The 17391-nt window shown below is 42.3% G+C and overlaps 1 protein-coding gene and 1 non-coding gene across 2 annotated transcripts in view; both read right to left on the bottom strand.

Annotated features, from left to right (window-relative positions):
* Nucleotides 1-17391, bottom strand: part of EIF2AK4 (eukaryotic translation initiation factor 2 alpha kinase 4) — a 106405-nt gene that overhangs the window by 7897 nt on the left and 81117 nt on the right. The window contains exons 28-33 of the mRNA XM_037161686.2: nucleotides 13689-13859; nucleotides 13162-13296; nucleotides 11569-11676; nucleotides 10824-10952; nucleotides 9103-9189; nucleotides 417-529 (exon numbers count right to left, since the gene is read on the bottom strand). Coding sequence (XP_037017581.2) covers nucleotides 417-529; nucleotides 9103-9189; nucleotides 10824-10952; nucleotides 11569-11676; nucleotides 13162-13296; nucleotides 13689-13859 — 743 coding nt within the window. The remainder of the gene's footprint in view (nucleotides 1-416; nucleotides 530-9102; nucleotides 9190-10823; nucleotides 10953-11568; nucleotides 11677-13161; nucleotides 13297-13688; nucleotides 13860-17391) is intronic.
* LOC119061323 (U6 spliceosomal RNA) lies at nucleotides 15403-15512 on the bottom strand. The gene has a single exon (XR_005084754.1). It is a non-coding gene; the product is annotated as a U6 spliceosomal RNA (small nuclear RNA).

Below are 17391 nucleotides of genomic sequence, written 5' to 3'. Positions count from 1 at the left end.
TGTCATCAATAAATAAAATTTAAAAAAAGGGTCATACCCTATATCCTATCTGTGGAAATCCTTCCATGGCAATAAACTTGGCTTTACTAGAACTAAAGGCTGCACAGCATTTTACAGTGTCATAATTCAAAGTCTTCTAGCAATTGAATACCATATTTACTATACATGAAAGATTCTCAAAGTATGGTCCAGGGACCCCTGGACACACGTGTGGAAAGTAAGATATGACCAGTCTTAGGCAGGGTGCCGCACGGTTAAATGGCTGAGCTGCTCAGAAGCAGTGCAGCGGCTCGCTGAAAGTAATGCAGGCTGATCTCTGTTTCCAGGAGGATCCAGTTGACTTGTAAAGTGAGTGCGCATATGTTCTATGCAGGAGGTCAAAGCTGATTTTCTGGGTTTTTGTCTATTAAAGTTACCTGAGGGTCCTTTCATCACTGACTTTAGTCCTCAGTTTCTGCACAACGTGGTCCACAAGATCAGACTCCAGCACGCGTTTCTCTGTTTGCCTTTCCTTCTCAAAAGACTTAACCTTAAAGAGAATGAAACAGCTCCATCATTTCAGAAGCCAACCGGCTAAATTAGAATACTACAGTCAGACGAGGCAACAGTTTAGGCTGGTGTCCTAACCACAGGCAATCTTGCTCCCCACAGGACATTTGGTCAAGTTCAGAGACACTTCTGGCTGTGACAGCTGTGGACTGTGGAGCATCCAGTGCGTAGAAACTAGGCATGCTGCTAGCAATCCTGTAATGCACAAGACAGCGGTCTCACAAAGAGTCATCTGGCCCAGGATGCCTCAGTGTGGCTATTGAGAAACGCCAAGTCTAGACCAGAACAGCTTATCGCAGGTGAAAGAATTAAAGAAAAGGCCAAGACAAATCAGCTCCTATTTTATTTCATTTTTTCACACATTTCTCTAAACATCCTCTGGTCCATTGCCAAGGTTCCTACAACTCCCGCTCCTTTGCAAACCCAGGTGCTATCATCCTGCTTTTAAGGTGCCTGCCCTTCCCCTCTCCACTCCCCGGGCCAGCACTCAGCCTCCGTGTGGGCTGGCCCGTATTCCTCCTGCTGCTATCCCTGTCTTTGGCTTTCCCTCACTCCATGTCACACTACAAATCCCTGTAGGTTAGTTTTCTCATACACAATTCTGATGGCCCCTTCTGTTAAAAACACTGGCTCCCCGCTGATTGCTAAATAAATTCCAAATTTCTTGACTGGACATTTCGGCTCCACGATCTAGCTAGAACCACTCTTTCTGGTGGAAGTCCCCTTCTTTACAGTCTTTCTGTTTCACCCCAAATGGACTAGTAAGGTTAATACCAGAATAGTGCTCTGGGGCCTGCCCATATCTTTCAGATGACCTAATGAAAGAACTACCATTACCTTTGCTATTCTTTCAGCTTAAGAGTACCTTTCAGCACATACTTATATCTTGCCTATCCATGATAATCCAGCATAAATCACACCACCACTCTGCAGACATGCCTGCCAGCTCTGAAATAATCTGCTAGGCTGTCAAATTCTCGGAGAACTTTCTCTGTAAGATTTTCATGGCATTTAGCATTTTCTACGTCATAATCATACACAAATGTCTTATGTTTCCTACCAGATTGCAGGATCCTTGACAGCAGAACCTGTGGCTTAAATGTCTCTGTATCCTTCATGGACCTACATTTAACCCCTCCTGCCCTGAATGCTTAAAATGTATTTGCTGCTGAATGGATGAATGAAGTGATTGATGCCTTATCCTTCAAATGTGAAGGTGATGCCATTACCCATCATTAACAGAGGCAAAAGCAAGACTAAAAAAAGTTGGGCAAGCTGGAATGATGTTGAAGTGAACAAGGTCACATTTAATGGAGATAAATACGAACTCCTGAAAGTAAAGCCTCTATTGTAGACCAGTCAGGCATGGTAATAACTGTGAAAAGCCTAATGGGGCCCTGGCTGCTGTGGCTCAGTGGACTGAGTGCCGGCCTGTGAACCAAAGGGTCACTGGTTTGATTCCCAGTCAGGCACACGCCTGGGTTGTGGACCAGGTCCCCAATAGGGGGTACATGAGAGGCAACCACACATTGATGTTTCTCTCCCTTTCTTACTCCCTCCTTCCCCCTCTCTAAAAATATAAAGAAAACCTTTCAAAAATTTTTTGAAAAGAGAAAAGCCTAATGGGTTTTAGTTGATGAATCAGTATGAGCCACAGGAACCATACAGTTGCTAAGAGTTTGCTCACAGGCTGTATTAGGAGAAATATGGTATCTGGATTGAGGGAGGTCAGAGGCCCTTCCCATTTAGTCAGAACGTGCTTAGAGCACTCTGCAGAACTTTAGCATCACATTTACAGACAGACACTAAGTTAAGTGTGTCTAGAGGAGGTTAAGAGGGTCAAAGATCTGGAAACCATGTTACGAGGAATGGCTTCAGTAACTGGAATGTTTACACCAGAAAAGAGGGGTTAAAGTGGCACGGCAGCTGTCTCCTAAAATTTATTCGAAAGTACTTGAGAGAAGGAGGAAAAATTCGATGTGTTACCTTGACTACTCCAGAGGGCAGAACCAGGACCCGTGAGTGTAAAGTTTGGGAAGCAGATTCTGATGTCAGTTTCTAAAAATGTGCCAGCCATTAGAGCACTGCGTTATGACACTGCAATGATCTAGCAGAGACTAGACAGTCATCTCTTGGTAATACTGCAGGAGCAATCACTGCTCTGGAAGAGGCCTGATCAGTGGAACTTAGGGTCATTCATGATTTGTGACTAACAAGCAGGCTAGTAGCAAGGACTTTCAAATCTGCCCATGAAGGATTAACCACTACAAGAACTGGCCTCTGGCCGTAAACTACAAAACCAGATAAAGCATAAACAGTGGTTTTTAGACCACTGGACAATAAGCAGTGGAGGACCATTATTTCCGAGAGAAGGGGAACAAAGTGAGCCTACAAGTGCCAGGTTATTGTGTGAGGCAATTTGCAGACTGTGGTGCCAGGAAGGGGCACCTAACCAGAGACCTGAATCTTGCTGGTCAGAGAGACAGACTGACGTCTAGGCAGGCCAAGGTGGCTAGAAATGGTGGGGCAGAAGGTCAAAGAAGAGAGAGCTAAACTCAGAGAAGGAAGGATTTCTGAAGGTCTGCAGAGGAGTCCACTCACATCTTTGGCAGAGACCTGAACTGGCATAGGTGAGAGGAAAACATCCAAGGCCAAGGAAGTAACTGCCAAAATTAGTGGGCATAATAATTTCTGGAACTGACAGGGCTGGGAATAGTTCTTGTTCTTACCAGCGTAGAGAGGTCTCATAATACATAGGTCATGAGGCAGAATCCTCCAATGGGTGCCTTTCTAGGGACTAAATTAGGCCAAGACTAAAGGTTGCCCTGAATGTGCCCTAACAAAACTTAAAATCAAGACTTCAAAGGGTCAAACAGTATCCAAGGATCCTAATTACATCCTAAAACAAAGCTCAGCAGTGTTTATGAGAACATAAGAAAACCCAGCACCCCAAAATGTAAAATTCATAATGTCCAACAACCAATCAAAAATGATTAGGAATGCAAAGTGGTAAAACAAAAGTGTGACTCATGCCCTAGCCAGTGTGGCTCAGCTGGTTGGGTGTTGTCCTGCAGGGCAAAGGCTGTCTGCCGTTCAGTCTCCGACTGGGGTGCCGACTGGGGTGCCTACGAGAGGCAGCTAATCGATGTTTCTCTCCCTCTACTTCTCCTTCCCTTCCCCCCTCCAGAAATAAATAAATAAAATCTTAAAAAAAAAAAGAAATACAGGTAAAATGAAGATTTTTCAGACCAATAACAGCTGAGAGCATTTATTACCAGCAGACTATACTAAGCAGAAACAGTAAAGGAAGTTCTTCAGACAGAAAGTTAAATTAAATCAGAATGTTACCTGGCTCAACACAAAGGAATAAACAGTTTCAGAAATGGTAAATATAAAGGACATTTCTCCCTTATTAAAAACCTCTTTATTATTATTATTTTTTAAGATTTTATTTATCTTTAGAGGGGAAGGGCGGGAGAGAGGGAGAGAAACATCAATGTATGGTTGCCTTTTGTGCGTCCCCTACTGGGAACTGGCCTGTAGGGAACTGGCCTGCAACCCAGGCATGTGCCCTGACTGGGAATTGAACCGCGATCCTTTGATTCGCAGGCCCGTGCTCAAACCACTGAGCTACACCAGCCAGGGCTTAAAAAAACCTCTTTAAAAGATAGCTAACTAAAACCAAAATATAAACAATGTGCTACGGGTTTTATAACATAAGTAGAAAAAATATTTGGGACCAACAGAATCAAAGATGACAGAAAGGGAAAATGGAAGTATTCTGTTCTAATATATGTGAGGGTGTATGATACTTTTTGAAGGTACAATGTAATAAATTAGAGATGTATCCTATAAACCCTAGAGAAGTCACTAAAAAGTCTCACCAAAGATAAAGAATTATAGTCAGTAAACTGATAGTAGAGATAAAAATGGAGTAGAATTTAAAAAGAGGGCAAGAAAACAGAAAAAATGGAAAAAGGACAGTAAAATGGTAGATTTAAATTCAACCATTTAAATAACTGTATCACATATAAATGGCCTAACCACTCTAGTTTTTAAAAGGCTGGATTAAAAAAGCAAAACTCACTTAGTGACAGCCTCTAAAGAACCCACTTTAAATAGACACAGCCAGGATGGAGAAAGGTAGGCCATGCAAACACTAACCAAAAGACTTTGGAGCCAGAAATATAACCAGGGATAAAAAAACATTTCATGATAAATAAGTCAACTCATCAATTAGATATAAAATCCTAAATGTGTACTCACCAAATAACAGTTTCTTTTCATTTTTAAAAAATATTTTGTTTATTTACTTTTAGCGGGGAGGGAGAAAGAGAGGGAGAGAAACATTTATGTGTGAGACGAACATCGATGGCTTGCCTCTCACACTCCTCCCAGCTGGGGACCTGGCCCACAACCTAGGCCTGTGCTCTGACTATGAATCGAAATGGCAACCTTTGGGCCAGCAGGTTGGCATTCAGCCAACTGAGCCATACCAGCCAGGGCCAAACAACAGTTAAAAAATACAGAAGCAGAAGTGATAGAACTAAAAGGAGAAACAGATAAATCTACAGTTATAGCTGGAGACTAATGCTCCTCAGTAACTGATAGAACATATAGACAAAATAAGTCAGTAAAGATACAGAAGATTTAAGTAATGGTGTAAACTAAGATGAACAAGTTGATTTTGTTCTTTTTCTTAAAGTATATTTTATTGATTATGCTATTATAGTTGTCCCAATTCTTTTATTCCCTTTATTTCCCTCCTCCCTGCAATGCACCCTCCCTTTAGCTCATGTCCATGGGTCATACATATAAGTTCTTTGGCTTCTCCATTTCCTACACTATTCTTAACCTCCCCTGTCTATTGTGTGCCTACCAATCATGCTTCTTATTTTCTGTAACTTTTCCCCCATTCTCCACCTACCTGTTCCCACTGATAATCCTCCATGTGATCTCCATTTCTGTGATCCTGTTCCTGTCCTAGCTATTTGCTTAGTTTTTGTTTTTTTTTTAGGTTTAGCTGTTGATAGTTGTGAGTTTGTTGTCATTTTACTGTTTGTAGTTTTTGATCTTCTGTTTCTTAGATAAGTCCCTTTAACATGTCATATAATAAGGGCTTGGTGATGAGGAACCCCTTTAACTTGGTCTTATCTGGGAAGCACTTTATCTGCCCTTCCATTGTAAATAATAGCTTTGCTGGATAGAGTAATCTGGCAAGGGCATTTAAGCCCTTGCCTTTCGTGACTTGGAATACTTCTTTCCAGTCACTTCTTTTGAGAAATCAGCTGACAGTCTTAGGGGAACTCCTTTGTAGGTGACTCTCTCCTTTTCTCTTGCTGCTTTTAATATTCTTTCCTTATCTTTCAAAGTACCTTAATTATGATGCGTCTTAGTGGGTTCCTTTTTGGGTCCAACTTCTTTGGGACTCTTTGAGCTTCCTGGACTTTCTGGAAATCTATTTTTTTTGCCAGATTGGGAAAGTTTTCCTTCATTATCTTTTCAAGTAAGTTTTCAATTTCTTGCTCTTCCTTTTCTCCTTCTGGTACCCCTATGATTCAGATGTTGGGGTATTTTAAGCCATCCCAGAGGTTCCTAAGCCTCTCCTCAAATTAAAAAAAAATTATCTATCTTTAGAGGGGAAGGGAAGGACAGAGGGAGAGAAATATCAAAGTACGGTTGCCTTTCGTGCATCCCCTGTTGGGAACTGTCCTGCAACCCAGGCATGTGTCCTGACTGGGAATCGAACCGTGGTTGTTTGGTTCATAGGCCTGCGCTCAATCCACTGAGCTATACCAGCCAGGGCTACAATTTTTTGAATTCTTGATTCTTCATTCTGTTCCAGTTGAATGTTTATTTCCTCCTTTTGTTTCAAATCATTGGTTTCAGTCCCAGTTTCCTTCCCTTCCCTGTTGGTTCCCTGTATATTTTCCTTTATTTCACTCTGGGTAGCCTTCATCTCTTCCTTCATTTTGTGACTGAGTTCAATCAGTTCTGTGAGCATCCTGATTACCAGTGTTTTGAACTCCGCATCTGATAGGTTGGCTATCTCCTTATCACTTATTTTTCTGGAGTTCTGATCTGTTTTTTCACTTGGGCCATATTTCTTTGTCTTGGTGCACCTGTTATGTAGTAAGGGGCAGAACCTTAGGCATTCGCCCAGGTGGAGCACCCTCTTTGCTGCATTACGGCTCTGTATGTGGGGGAGGGGTCTGAGTGGGAACAGTGCAGCTGGCTCAGCTCTGGCCCCACTTTCTGTCCCTTCCTTCACTTCCCACAAGCAGATTGTGCCCTTTCAGGTCCTGATTCCCATGTGGGTGGGTTTGTGCACATTCTAGGACCCTGTGGGCCTCTCCCATGCACTCTCCTGTGAGACTGGGGGTTTCTCCCACTGCCACAACCCCCACAGATTTTTACAGCCACAGGTTTTGAGTCTTTAGTTTACAGTGATGAAACCCTGGGTTCCACGGCCTGTCTCACTCCCCAATTGTTCTTCCTGGCTTATTGGAACACGAATGTGGGACCCACCTGTCTGCCAGCTGCTGCCTTGCCTTGGGTCCTCGCTGCCCTTGCTGTCTGTCTCCACCCCTCATACCAGTCTGGATGAATGTTTAACTCCTTCGTTGTCAAACTTCCATGCAGTTTGAATTTCTGGCAGGTCTAGTTGTTTTTTTAATTTTTAAACTGGTTGTTATCCTCCTTTTGGTTGTGAAGAGAAATGTTTCTACCTACACCTCCATCCTGGCCAGAACCCTCCCAAATTGATGTCTATTAAACACTCCTCCTAACAATGTAGAATACACATTCTTTTCAAGTGTACATGAAACGTTTACAGTAACAGACTATATTTTGGACTTTAAAACTTGTCTCAATAAAATTTAGAGTATTGAAATCACATAGAGAATGATCTCTGCTCATAAAGGAACCAAACTAGAAATCATTAAAGAAATATTCTAAAACTACCCAAATATTTGGAAAACAACACGCACACTTCTAAATAATCTATGGATAAAAAAGAAATCATCAAGAAAATTAGGAAATATTCTGAATGAGTGAAAATAAACTACTATGTAAAAAGTGTGTGGTATGCAACTAATACAGTACTTAGAGTGAAAATGATAGCATTAAATGCTTATTTTTAGAAGAGAAAAAGTCTATAATCTGTGATCTAAGCCAGGTAAGCTTTTTTTTTTTTTTTTTCTGTGAAGAACAAGACCATAAACTCTGTTTTGCAGGCCACACATTGTCTCTATCTCACACTTCTTCTTTAAACACAAAGAGCATAAAAAGGGCTTGCAGCTCACAGGCTGTAAAAAACAGGCTCTGGGCCAGATTTGGCTTGCAGGCTGTAGTTTGTTAAACCCTGATCTAAAGTTCTGTCTGAGAATAAACCAAATCCAAAATTAGCAGAATAAAAAATATAATAAAGAATGGAACCCTGGCTGGTGTGCCTCAGTGGATTAAGCTCTGGCCTGCGAACTGAAAGGTTATCAGTTTGATTCCCAGTCAGGACACGTGCCTGGGTTATGGGCCAGGTCCCCAGTTGGGGACGTGTAAGAGGCAACCGATCCATGTACCTCTCAAAAATGTTGATACATTGCTGCCTCTCTCCCTCTCTTTCTCCCTCCCTTCCCTTCTCTCTAAAAACAAATAAATAAAACCTTTAAAAAAAGAATGGAAATCAGTAAGTAGAAAACAAAAAAATAGGAAAAACGCAGACCAAAAGCTGGTTCGAGGAAGATAAAATTCATAAACTTCTAGTTAGGCTGATTAGAAAAAAAAAAGACGGAAGACACGAGTTACCAATTCAGGAATGAAAGAGGGATACAACTACAGATCCTACAGAAGTGAGAGAACAGGGAATATTTGAAAATCTAGATGCAGTGGAAATATTCTAGGAAAGATACTAACTACCAAAACTCACTCACGAAGCAAGAGGGAACCTGAAAAGCACTATATCTGAGCTCATGTGGCTTTACTGGTGAACTCTACCAAATATATGAGTTTGAAATAATACCAATTCTGAATAAAATTCTCCAGAAAACAGAAAAGCAGAGAACACTGTCCAATTCATTTTATGTAGCCAATATTACACTCATTAAAACTAGACAATGACATTATAAGAGAAAAACAAGGAGAAAAATGTTGATTTTGATTTTCTCCCTTTAAAAAACAGAAATAAAGGTTATGAGGTTGTATAGTTCTGAGCATTGTTAGTTAAACACAATAGTAAAACTGGTTAGTAAGCAGCCAGAGGATATGTCAGTCACCAGCATCAGCTCTAATTATTATTTTTATTTTCTTAGATGGAAAAAAACACGAGGAGAAAAAAGTAGGAAAAAACTACAATGGCAGTTTTTTCTTAAGTTCTAAGGAAATGTTCAGATTCTCTCCTCCTTATTGTATATTCTCTCCAATAACAAGCCCAGCAATTCAGAGGGAGAGCAAAGTAATGGACTTCCACCCCCACGCAAGTGGGAAGTCGGGTACTCCACAGTCAGCACGAAGTTTTGGAAATCTACTGAACTGTGAAAACTTTCCTTCGGTCTTTACCTTGACGTGGCTCCCTTCTTTATCCGAGACGAGGGCCACATAGGTGATTTCGTGATGTCTGCAGTACTCCTGCAATTCCTCTTGGGACTGAAATAAACAAATAGTGTATGAAATAAACACGGAGCACCTAGGGTAGCTTCAAGGAATTAAAAGGAATGAAAACACTGTGTTCAACTGTCTTCTCGAAGTGAACGTGCTGACCTCAGGGATTATGAATGTTAAGGAAGCATCGTACAGAATGCAAAGGAAGGGGAAGCCCTCTCTCACTATCTTACTTTCACTGCTGTTCTAAGGGGGCCGTGGGCTGTCAATGTGTAAGAGGTTTTCAGAAGCTTCGGATCTTCCCCCGCCTTTTCTTCTTATTGAATTCATTGGGGTGATACTGCTTAACAAAATGATACAGGTTTCAGTGCACGGTTGCACAACACATCATCTCTGCACTGTACTGCAAGTTCGCCAGCCCAAGTCAAGTCTCCTTCCATTACCACTTATCCCCCTATATCCTGCTCCTCGTCCCCCCTACCCTCCAGAAGCTTCAAATCTTGATGGGAGGTGCCAGAAATTATACAACACACACACACACACACACACACACACACACACACACACACACACACGGCTTTTGAGGAAAGCAAAGGCAAAAAATTATGGATGGTGAAGAGCAGAATTGAATGACAAAGCAAAGAACATTGGAGCAGAGAAGCCTGCAAGGGCATGTCACTGGGCAGGACCGAAGTCACTGTTACATTTTACTGGAAGACACAGACAGCATTTCTCTAACTATTTATGAAGCAAGTTGACATATGGAAGACAGTACTGCTCTAAAATGATTAAAAACTACTGTTCAGCTCACTTCTGACATGAATTTTTACATAACACAAAGGGACAGCGGCAGCTTCGGAAACGACTTGTCAGGTGATGTGAAAAGAGCCGCAGGGAGCGGGGGTCTGCCTCCCCAGGCATCTGTGTCTTCAGGCTCTGGGGCACCGAGTGTGGGTGAACACGGGCACAACGCGATGGCCACCCAGGGGTTCGGTCAGGTAAGGGAGGGCTGAAGACATAAAGCTAAAAACACAGTAAACACAGAATGCTTCTGGGGAGTGTGGCAGGCAGGAAAATGGATGGCAAAGGTGTCCACGTCCTCATCCCCAGAACCCAGGAATTTATTTTCTTATGTGGGAAAAGGGACTTTGTGGATGTGCTAAAGTTAAGGATCTGGATACAGGGCGATTATCCTGGGTTATCTGGGTGGGCCCAGTGCAATCCCAAGGGTCCTTGTAGGAAGAGACAGGAGGGTCGGAGTTAGAGGTATGTAAGGGCAGAAGCAAACGTCAGAGAGGAAGGATGATGCTACACTGCCAAGGTCAAAGACAGAGGGCGGGGGCAGGAGCCAAAGAATGGGGGAAGCCTTCAGGAGCTGGGAAAGGCAAGGAAATGGACTTCGCCCACAAGACCTTCAGAAAGGATAACCCTATCAACACCCTAAGTTGAGTCCAGTTACTACTGATTTCAGACTTCCGAATTCCAGAAATGTACTCAACTAATAAACCGTGTTGTTTTTAACTAAGTGTGTGGTGATTTGTTACTGCGGCGTGAGAAAGGAATACAGGGAGCAACTGTAACTGCAGAGAGAGCCTGAGAACCCACGGTGGCAGAGGATGATTTGCCATGGAAGCTGTGACCATCTGCACTCCACTCACTGGTGCCCTTTGTCTCATTACCTGTGACCAGTCGTACATGATTTCCGCCGTGACTCCTGCCGTCCAGAGTTTCTGGGTGATGTTGATGGCCCTGGGCATGGACATCTGGCCAACACTTACGACCAGGAGGTCACAGGAGCTCACTGTAACCTGGATCAGAAAGAGAGTGATGACATGCAGGACAGCCTGACTACAGGCACGTGGCGGCGCTGATACCAGGAGGGAGGCAGCGCTCATGCGAAGACGGGCATTTTGAAATCTGGTGCAGCAACACATGTGCAGAAGCCTTTGCTTCAAAATTATATAGTAAAAAAAAAAAAAAAAAGAAATAGCACAGTAAAAAAACTATAGTGGCGTTTCAAGATAGAAATTATTTCAATTACCCTAAGCCATCAATCAGAAAGATACTTTTCCTCCAAGAAAACTAATCTTGCCCGAAACACAATGGAAAAAGAACCATTTTTAGTTCTGTAGAATACAGGAGGATTTCTGAACAACGGGTTTTGGTATGAGTCCGTTAACAATTACAACACCTCCCACTTACATAGGTCATTGTGGATGAGGGGAGCGAGGCTGGAAAAGGAGTGGATTGTCTGAGGTCCCCCAGCTAGAGCCTAAGAACTGAAATGCAAGGATTCACACTGAGTTTTGGGTTTGTCTATCACGGCAAAGATGATCTCCCAAATCCTAGTCTACCACTTCCATGTACGTGACTGTAAAATAAAAGACATCTTGAGGCACACTGGAAAGAAAAGGCAGAACTTACAGGTTCTTCCATGTTGAGCACCGCAGCAGATATCTTGTCGATAGCGATGCTGACCCCAATGGCAGTGGGAACTGGCCCTAGAGCCTGTGGTCCTCTAAACTGGGGAATCTGCAGAGAAAGACACACAGCTCTGTCATGAAACAGAAACTAAATTGCAATTAAGGGCAAAGCAATGTTTAGAGGGCATGCACTCTCAGCAACTTATCATCAAAGGGTTCAACAAAAAGACACGTGTGTGTATGTGGCAAGAGAGAGAAGCAAGCACACGTGCACGTTTAGGCAAACATCACATCTGGAAATACACTGTTCACTACGGCAGCCGCCAGCCATGTGTGGCTTGTGCACTTGAGACGCGGCTAATGCTGTGTGTAAAATACACACTGGTTGCAAAGATTCAGAATAAAAAAGGGAATGTGAAATAGCTCATTAGTAATTAAAAAAATTTTGATTATATGTTGAAATAATATTTTGGATATATTGTATTAAATGAAACATAGTATTAGAATTAATTCTACCTGTTTCTCTCTACTATTTTATATTACTAGTTAATTTAAAATGTAACATATAGGTTCTGGACCAAAGATGGGTAAGTACACTTCTCTCTATTCCTCCTGCTAATTAAGTATGGCTAAAACTCCTGGACACTACAGATAAAACGAACATAGAAAGGCTCTGAAGTAGAAAGGGGGCCAGAAGCCACATGACACGTGGCTAGTTCCCTGGGTTTGGTCTTTGCCTCACATATGCTGGACTGGGTGCTGGAGAAACCTGCAACCCAGGCAGGCCGAAAAGAAACAACAAAAGAGCCCCGATGAAAGCCTACTTTTTCTGCCCAAAATGCTAGAAAAAAAAAAGGGGGGGGCAACCCAGCAGCACAGAAAACTTAGACAATACCTGCCCTGTTCCAGCCAAGAAACACATAACTAAACTTCTAACTAAAGACAAAGAAAAAAAAATCTCTTTAAAACCATCAGGTGAGAATCACCATGCCTACAGAGGAAAAATAATTCCAATAACAGTAGATTTCTCATCAGAAACCAGAAATGTGGGGGAAATACAATAGACTCTCTTCTGTTGAGTTTCTCCAAGTCTGACAGTCAAGGGAATAAGCATAACACTGTCTGGTGTGGCTCTCAATGTATGTAGCACAGCACATCACAGTGGGGTGGGGTAAGGGACACCACGGTTCCCACCCGTCACCGGTGGTTACAGGAATCTACAAGTGGGTCAAATGGCCCAGAGCTATACACCCGCAGTAAACCAATGGCCACTTCCTGGTGTGGATATTTTATTACGATTATGCCAGGTTTAACTATGGGAAGAAACGAGGTAAAGGTAAACAAACCTCTCTGTACTATCTTTGCAATTTCCTGTAAATCTATAATTATTTTAAAATAAAACTTCAAAATCATTACAAGTATGGTCCACAAGACATTTCCATTCCTCTTCCTAGATAAAAGATATACAGGTGTTTGATTATAATTGTACTACTGGTTCAATTTTTCCGCAGGTCTGAAAAATTTCAAAATAACAAGTTGAGAAAGAAGTGAAATTAAGCCAGAATAGATCAACAAATCCAGGACCAGCCCTCACCAGCAGGTCGTATCTGCCGCCAGCTGCAAGGATTTCAGACACAGCCCTTTGCCTCCGTCTGATGAACGCCACGAACTGGAAGATGATCCCGCTGTGCTGCTGCACCTTGTAAACCAGGCCCAAGTTGACCAGGACCTGCCGAGGGGAACGACACAGACGTGTCAAAGGCACTGTTTTCCATCAACAGCATCAGGACAACATATTAGCATAAAACAAATATTCTATAAGATCTGGCACAAAGTTTGTTTAGCTACAGCCTGCCAAGTAAGAGAAACTGCTTTTTTCAAGAATAACCACTTCTCTGATGCGGACATAATAAGAATTGCTGCACAACAGAAATTGTGATGCTTGCACAGAAATTCTGACTTAAGCCAAAATCATTACTAGATATCATGTTCCAAAATGTAGAAAGCAGAGCTCTTCTGGAAAAATAAAACATTATTAGCATTAATAAAATAAAGCCCATTTCCCTCTTGTGCTGTTATTAATGCTACACATCTGTACTGCCAGAATCACAGTTGCCAAACCTGTAACTTTATGCCAAGTTTCTTCAACAGTCCAACAACCTCCTCTAGATCTTTTAAGCCATACTTCACCAACTGGGCAACACCTGTTTTCTGTTTTATTAATGAATTTATTGCTGGTGTTAGATCTTGCAAATCTCCCTTCTGCTCAATAAATTTGTAGAGTCGACACAGCTGGAAAGCAAAGAGGCACAGTTAGCTTCCAGTCCACAGCAGGGAACACTTACTTTGCATTGCGTTTTCTACACTCAGGGGGACTCAGAAGAGCCTTTGCACCTCTCCAAGAGGAGGAGTTTATAGTTGGGTATTTTAGCCTTTACCACAATCCCAGATGAGGATTATCCTTTTCCAACAACTCTAAAGCACCTCGCAGAAGAGCTTCAGGCACCTCCTCACAGTTCATTTTTAGTCACTCACTTACTCATAGTTAATGCTGACCCCAGCAGAGCAGATCTTGGCTCTAGCAGAGCCTCCATTATATATTCTGAAGCCAGCATTGTTCCCCTTTCCATCCACATTCTCATATATCCCCATTACTACAAGCACACAAGTGCGGGGTGCGGGCAGGAAGGCAAAGTCTGGGTGGTTCTAATACCACACTGAGTCAGTCAGAAACTCCCTCTCCTCCCTTTGCTTGAATGATTCCTATTTGTAGCTGGGGGATGCAACTCAGGTGTTGTCCCCTGCAGGCAGCTTCCTGATCTTTCCTTCTCTCCAGCTCAGACCTTGATCCTAGCTTCCAGCTCTCACCAGCTGTACGCATCGTCCACCCCAGGAGAGATGGCAGGGACTAGTGATGACAGCTCTGTGGGCCAGGCACAGTCATGGCACAGAGCAAGAGAAGAGGAAATAACTGGGATTATAAAACCGGAGAGAAAACTAACAGGAACTTCAGTGGAAATTATTAAGAAACAAGATTATAGCTATATGAAGGCTGTAGGCAAGCAGAACCTGGTTCAACTCTACACTGGCAACTGGAAACAAAGAGCTGAATGAAGAGTCAGCTTAATATAGTTTAAAATAATAATCATAAATCATTTGTATTTTTTTAAAACTCAAAAATTGTTAAAATCTCCATACTAAAAATAAAATATTTTAAATTTAAAAAATATTTATTTATTTATTTTTAGAGAGAGGGGAAGGGAAGGAGAAAGAGTGGGAGAGAAACATCAATGTGTGGTTGCCTCTCATGCGCCTTCTACTGGGGACCTGGTCTGAAACCCAGGCATGTGCCCTGACTGGGAATCGAACCAGCAACCCTTTGCTTCGCAGGCCTGTGCTCAATCCACTGAGCTACACCAGCCAGGTAAATATTTTAATTTGTAAATAGTCTCATTTTAATTTTTCTTCTTAGTAAAATTATTTCTTCTCAATAAACCTTTTCATTAAATTCCCCCATTAATAAAATAACCAGAAGCATTCATGTAAGCACCCCCAGGTTTGGGTCCTCACCATGTAACCAACTAACTCCATGTCACTTTGGACAACTCACAATATCTCTTTGGGCCTCAGCACCTTCTTTGTAAAATAAGAAGACTGGCCCAGATATTTGAAACTGTTTCACATTTAAAAAAATATATTTTATTGATTATGCTATTACAGTTGTCCCATTTCCCCCCTTTATTCCCCTCCAGCCTGCACACCCTCTCCCACCCATATTTCCCCCACTTTAGTTTATGTTCAAGTGTCATAAGTTCTTTGTTTATTTATTTTTATTTAACATATGGAACGCTTCACGAATTTGCGTGTCATCCTTGCACAGGGGCCATGCTAATCTTCTCTGTAAAATCGTTCCAATTTTAGTATATGTGCTGCTGAAGAGAGCACTCATAGTTCTTTAGCTTCCACATTTCCCACACTATTCTTACCCTCCCCATCTATTTTCTACCTACCATCTATGCTACTTATTCTCTGTACCTTTTCCCCTTCTCTCCTCCTGTTGCTAACCCTCCATGTGATCTCCATTTTTGTGATTCTGTTCCTCTTCTAGTTGTTTGCTTACTTTGTTTCTCTTTTTGTTTTAGTTGTGGTTAATAATTGGGAGTGTGCTGTCATTTTACTATATATATGTTTTTTATATTCTTTTTCTTAGATAAGTCCCTTTAACATTTCATAAAATAAGGGCTTGGTGATGATGAACTCCTTTAACTTGACCTTCTCTGAGAAGCACGTTATCTGTCCTTCCATTCTAAATGAAAGCTTTGCTGGATAGAGCAATCTTGGATGTAGGTCCTTGCCTTTTATGACTTGGAATACTTCTTTCTAGCCCCTTCTTGCCAGTAAGGTCTCTTGAGAAATCAGCTGACAATCTGATGGGAACTCCTTTGTAGGTGACTATCCCCTTATCTCTTGCTGCTTCTAGGATTCTCTCCTTCATTTTAATCTTGGCTAATGTAATGATGATGTGCCTTGGTGTGTTCCTCCTTGGGTCCAACTTCTTCGGGACTCTCTGAGCTTCCTGGACTTCCTGGAAGTCTATTTCCTTTGCCAGATTGAGAAAGTTCTCCTTTATTATTTGTTCAAATAACTTTTCCATTTGTTGCTCTTCCTCTTCCCCTTCTGGTACCCCTATAATTCAGATGTTGGAATGTTTAAAGATGTCCTAGAGGTTCCTAAGCCTCTCCTCATTTTTAGATGAAACAAGAATAAAAATTCTTGTTTCTTCATTCTTTTCTTATTGGATGTTTCTTTCTTCCTTCTGGTCCACTCCATGGATCTGAGAGTCCCAGTTTCCTTTCCATTGCTATTGGTTTCCTGTGCATTTTTCTTCATTTCACTTAGTGTGGCCTTCATTTTTTCATCTAATTTGCGACCAAATTCAACCAATTCTGTAAGCATCCTGATCACCAGTGCTTTGAACTGTGCATCCGATAAGTTAGCTGTCTCTTCATTGCTGAGTTGTATTTTTTCTGGAGCTTTGATCTGTTCTTCTGTTTGGGCCATTTTTTCTTTAGTGAGGGGCAGAGCCTTATGTATTCACCAGGGTGGGGCAACACAGTCGCTGGGTTATGACACTGTATACGGGTCAGGGGTCTGAGAGGGAACAATGGCACTTGTTCTGCTCAGTCACTTCTGCAGTTTCCCCCAAGCCAATTGGGCCCTTCTCATGCTGATTCCCAGGTGGGTGGGCTTGTGTACATTCTAGGACCCTGTGGGTCTCTCCAACAAACTCTCCTGTGAGGTTGGGAGTCTCTCCCGCTGCTGCCTTAACCCCCACAGGTGTTTCTAATAGGTGGTTTGAGGCTTTATTTCCCGGGGGTGGGACCCTGGGTTGCGCGGTCTGTCCCGCTCCCTAGTTTCGCCTGGTTTATGTGTGTGTGAATGTGGGACTGCCCCGTCAGCGGCCTTGTGTGGAGCCCTGCTCCGTAATCGCTGCCTCACTGGGTCTGCCTGCTGCCAACCTGTGCCTAGGGTCTGCCAGCCACCGTTTTTGCTGTGACCCCTCTCCGCCTAGTCTCCAACTCTGCCCCTCCTACCAGTCTCGATGAATCTATTTTAACTCCTTGGTTGTCAGACTTCCATACAGTTCAATTTTCTGTCAGTTCCGGTTGTTATTTTGTTTCTAAACTGTTGTTGTCCTTATTTTGGTTGTGTGAGGAGGCACAGTGTGTCTACCTACGCCTCCATCTTGGCCGGAAGTCTTATTTTGCAATATTTCTACTCCCTTTTCAATATCCTTAGAGTTCCATTTTTAAATAATAAGAGT

The sequence above is a fragment of the Artibeus jamaicensis genome, unplaced genomic scaffold (assembly GCF_021234435.1).
Source record: "Artibeus jamaicensis isolate MK-2021 breed Jamaican fruit bat unplaced genomic scaffold, CSHL_Jam_final contig_1132, whole genome shotgun sequence".
NCBI lineage: Eukaryota > Metazoa > Chordata > Mammalia > Chiroptera > Phyllostomidae > Artibeus > Artibeus jamaicensis.
The sequence above is the reverse complement of the archived record's forward strand: the minus strand, read 5'-3'. Positions and strand labels throughout refer to the sequence as shown.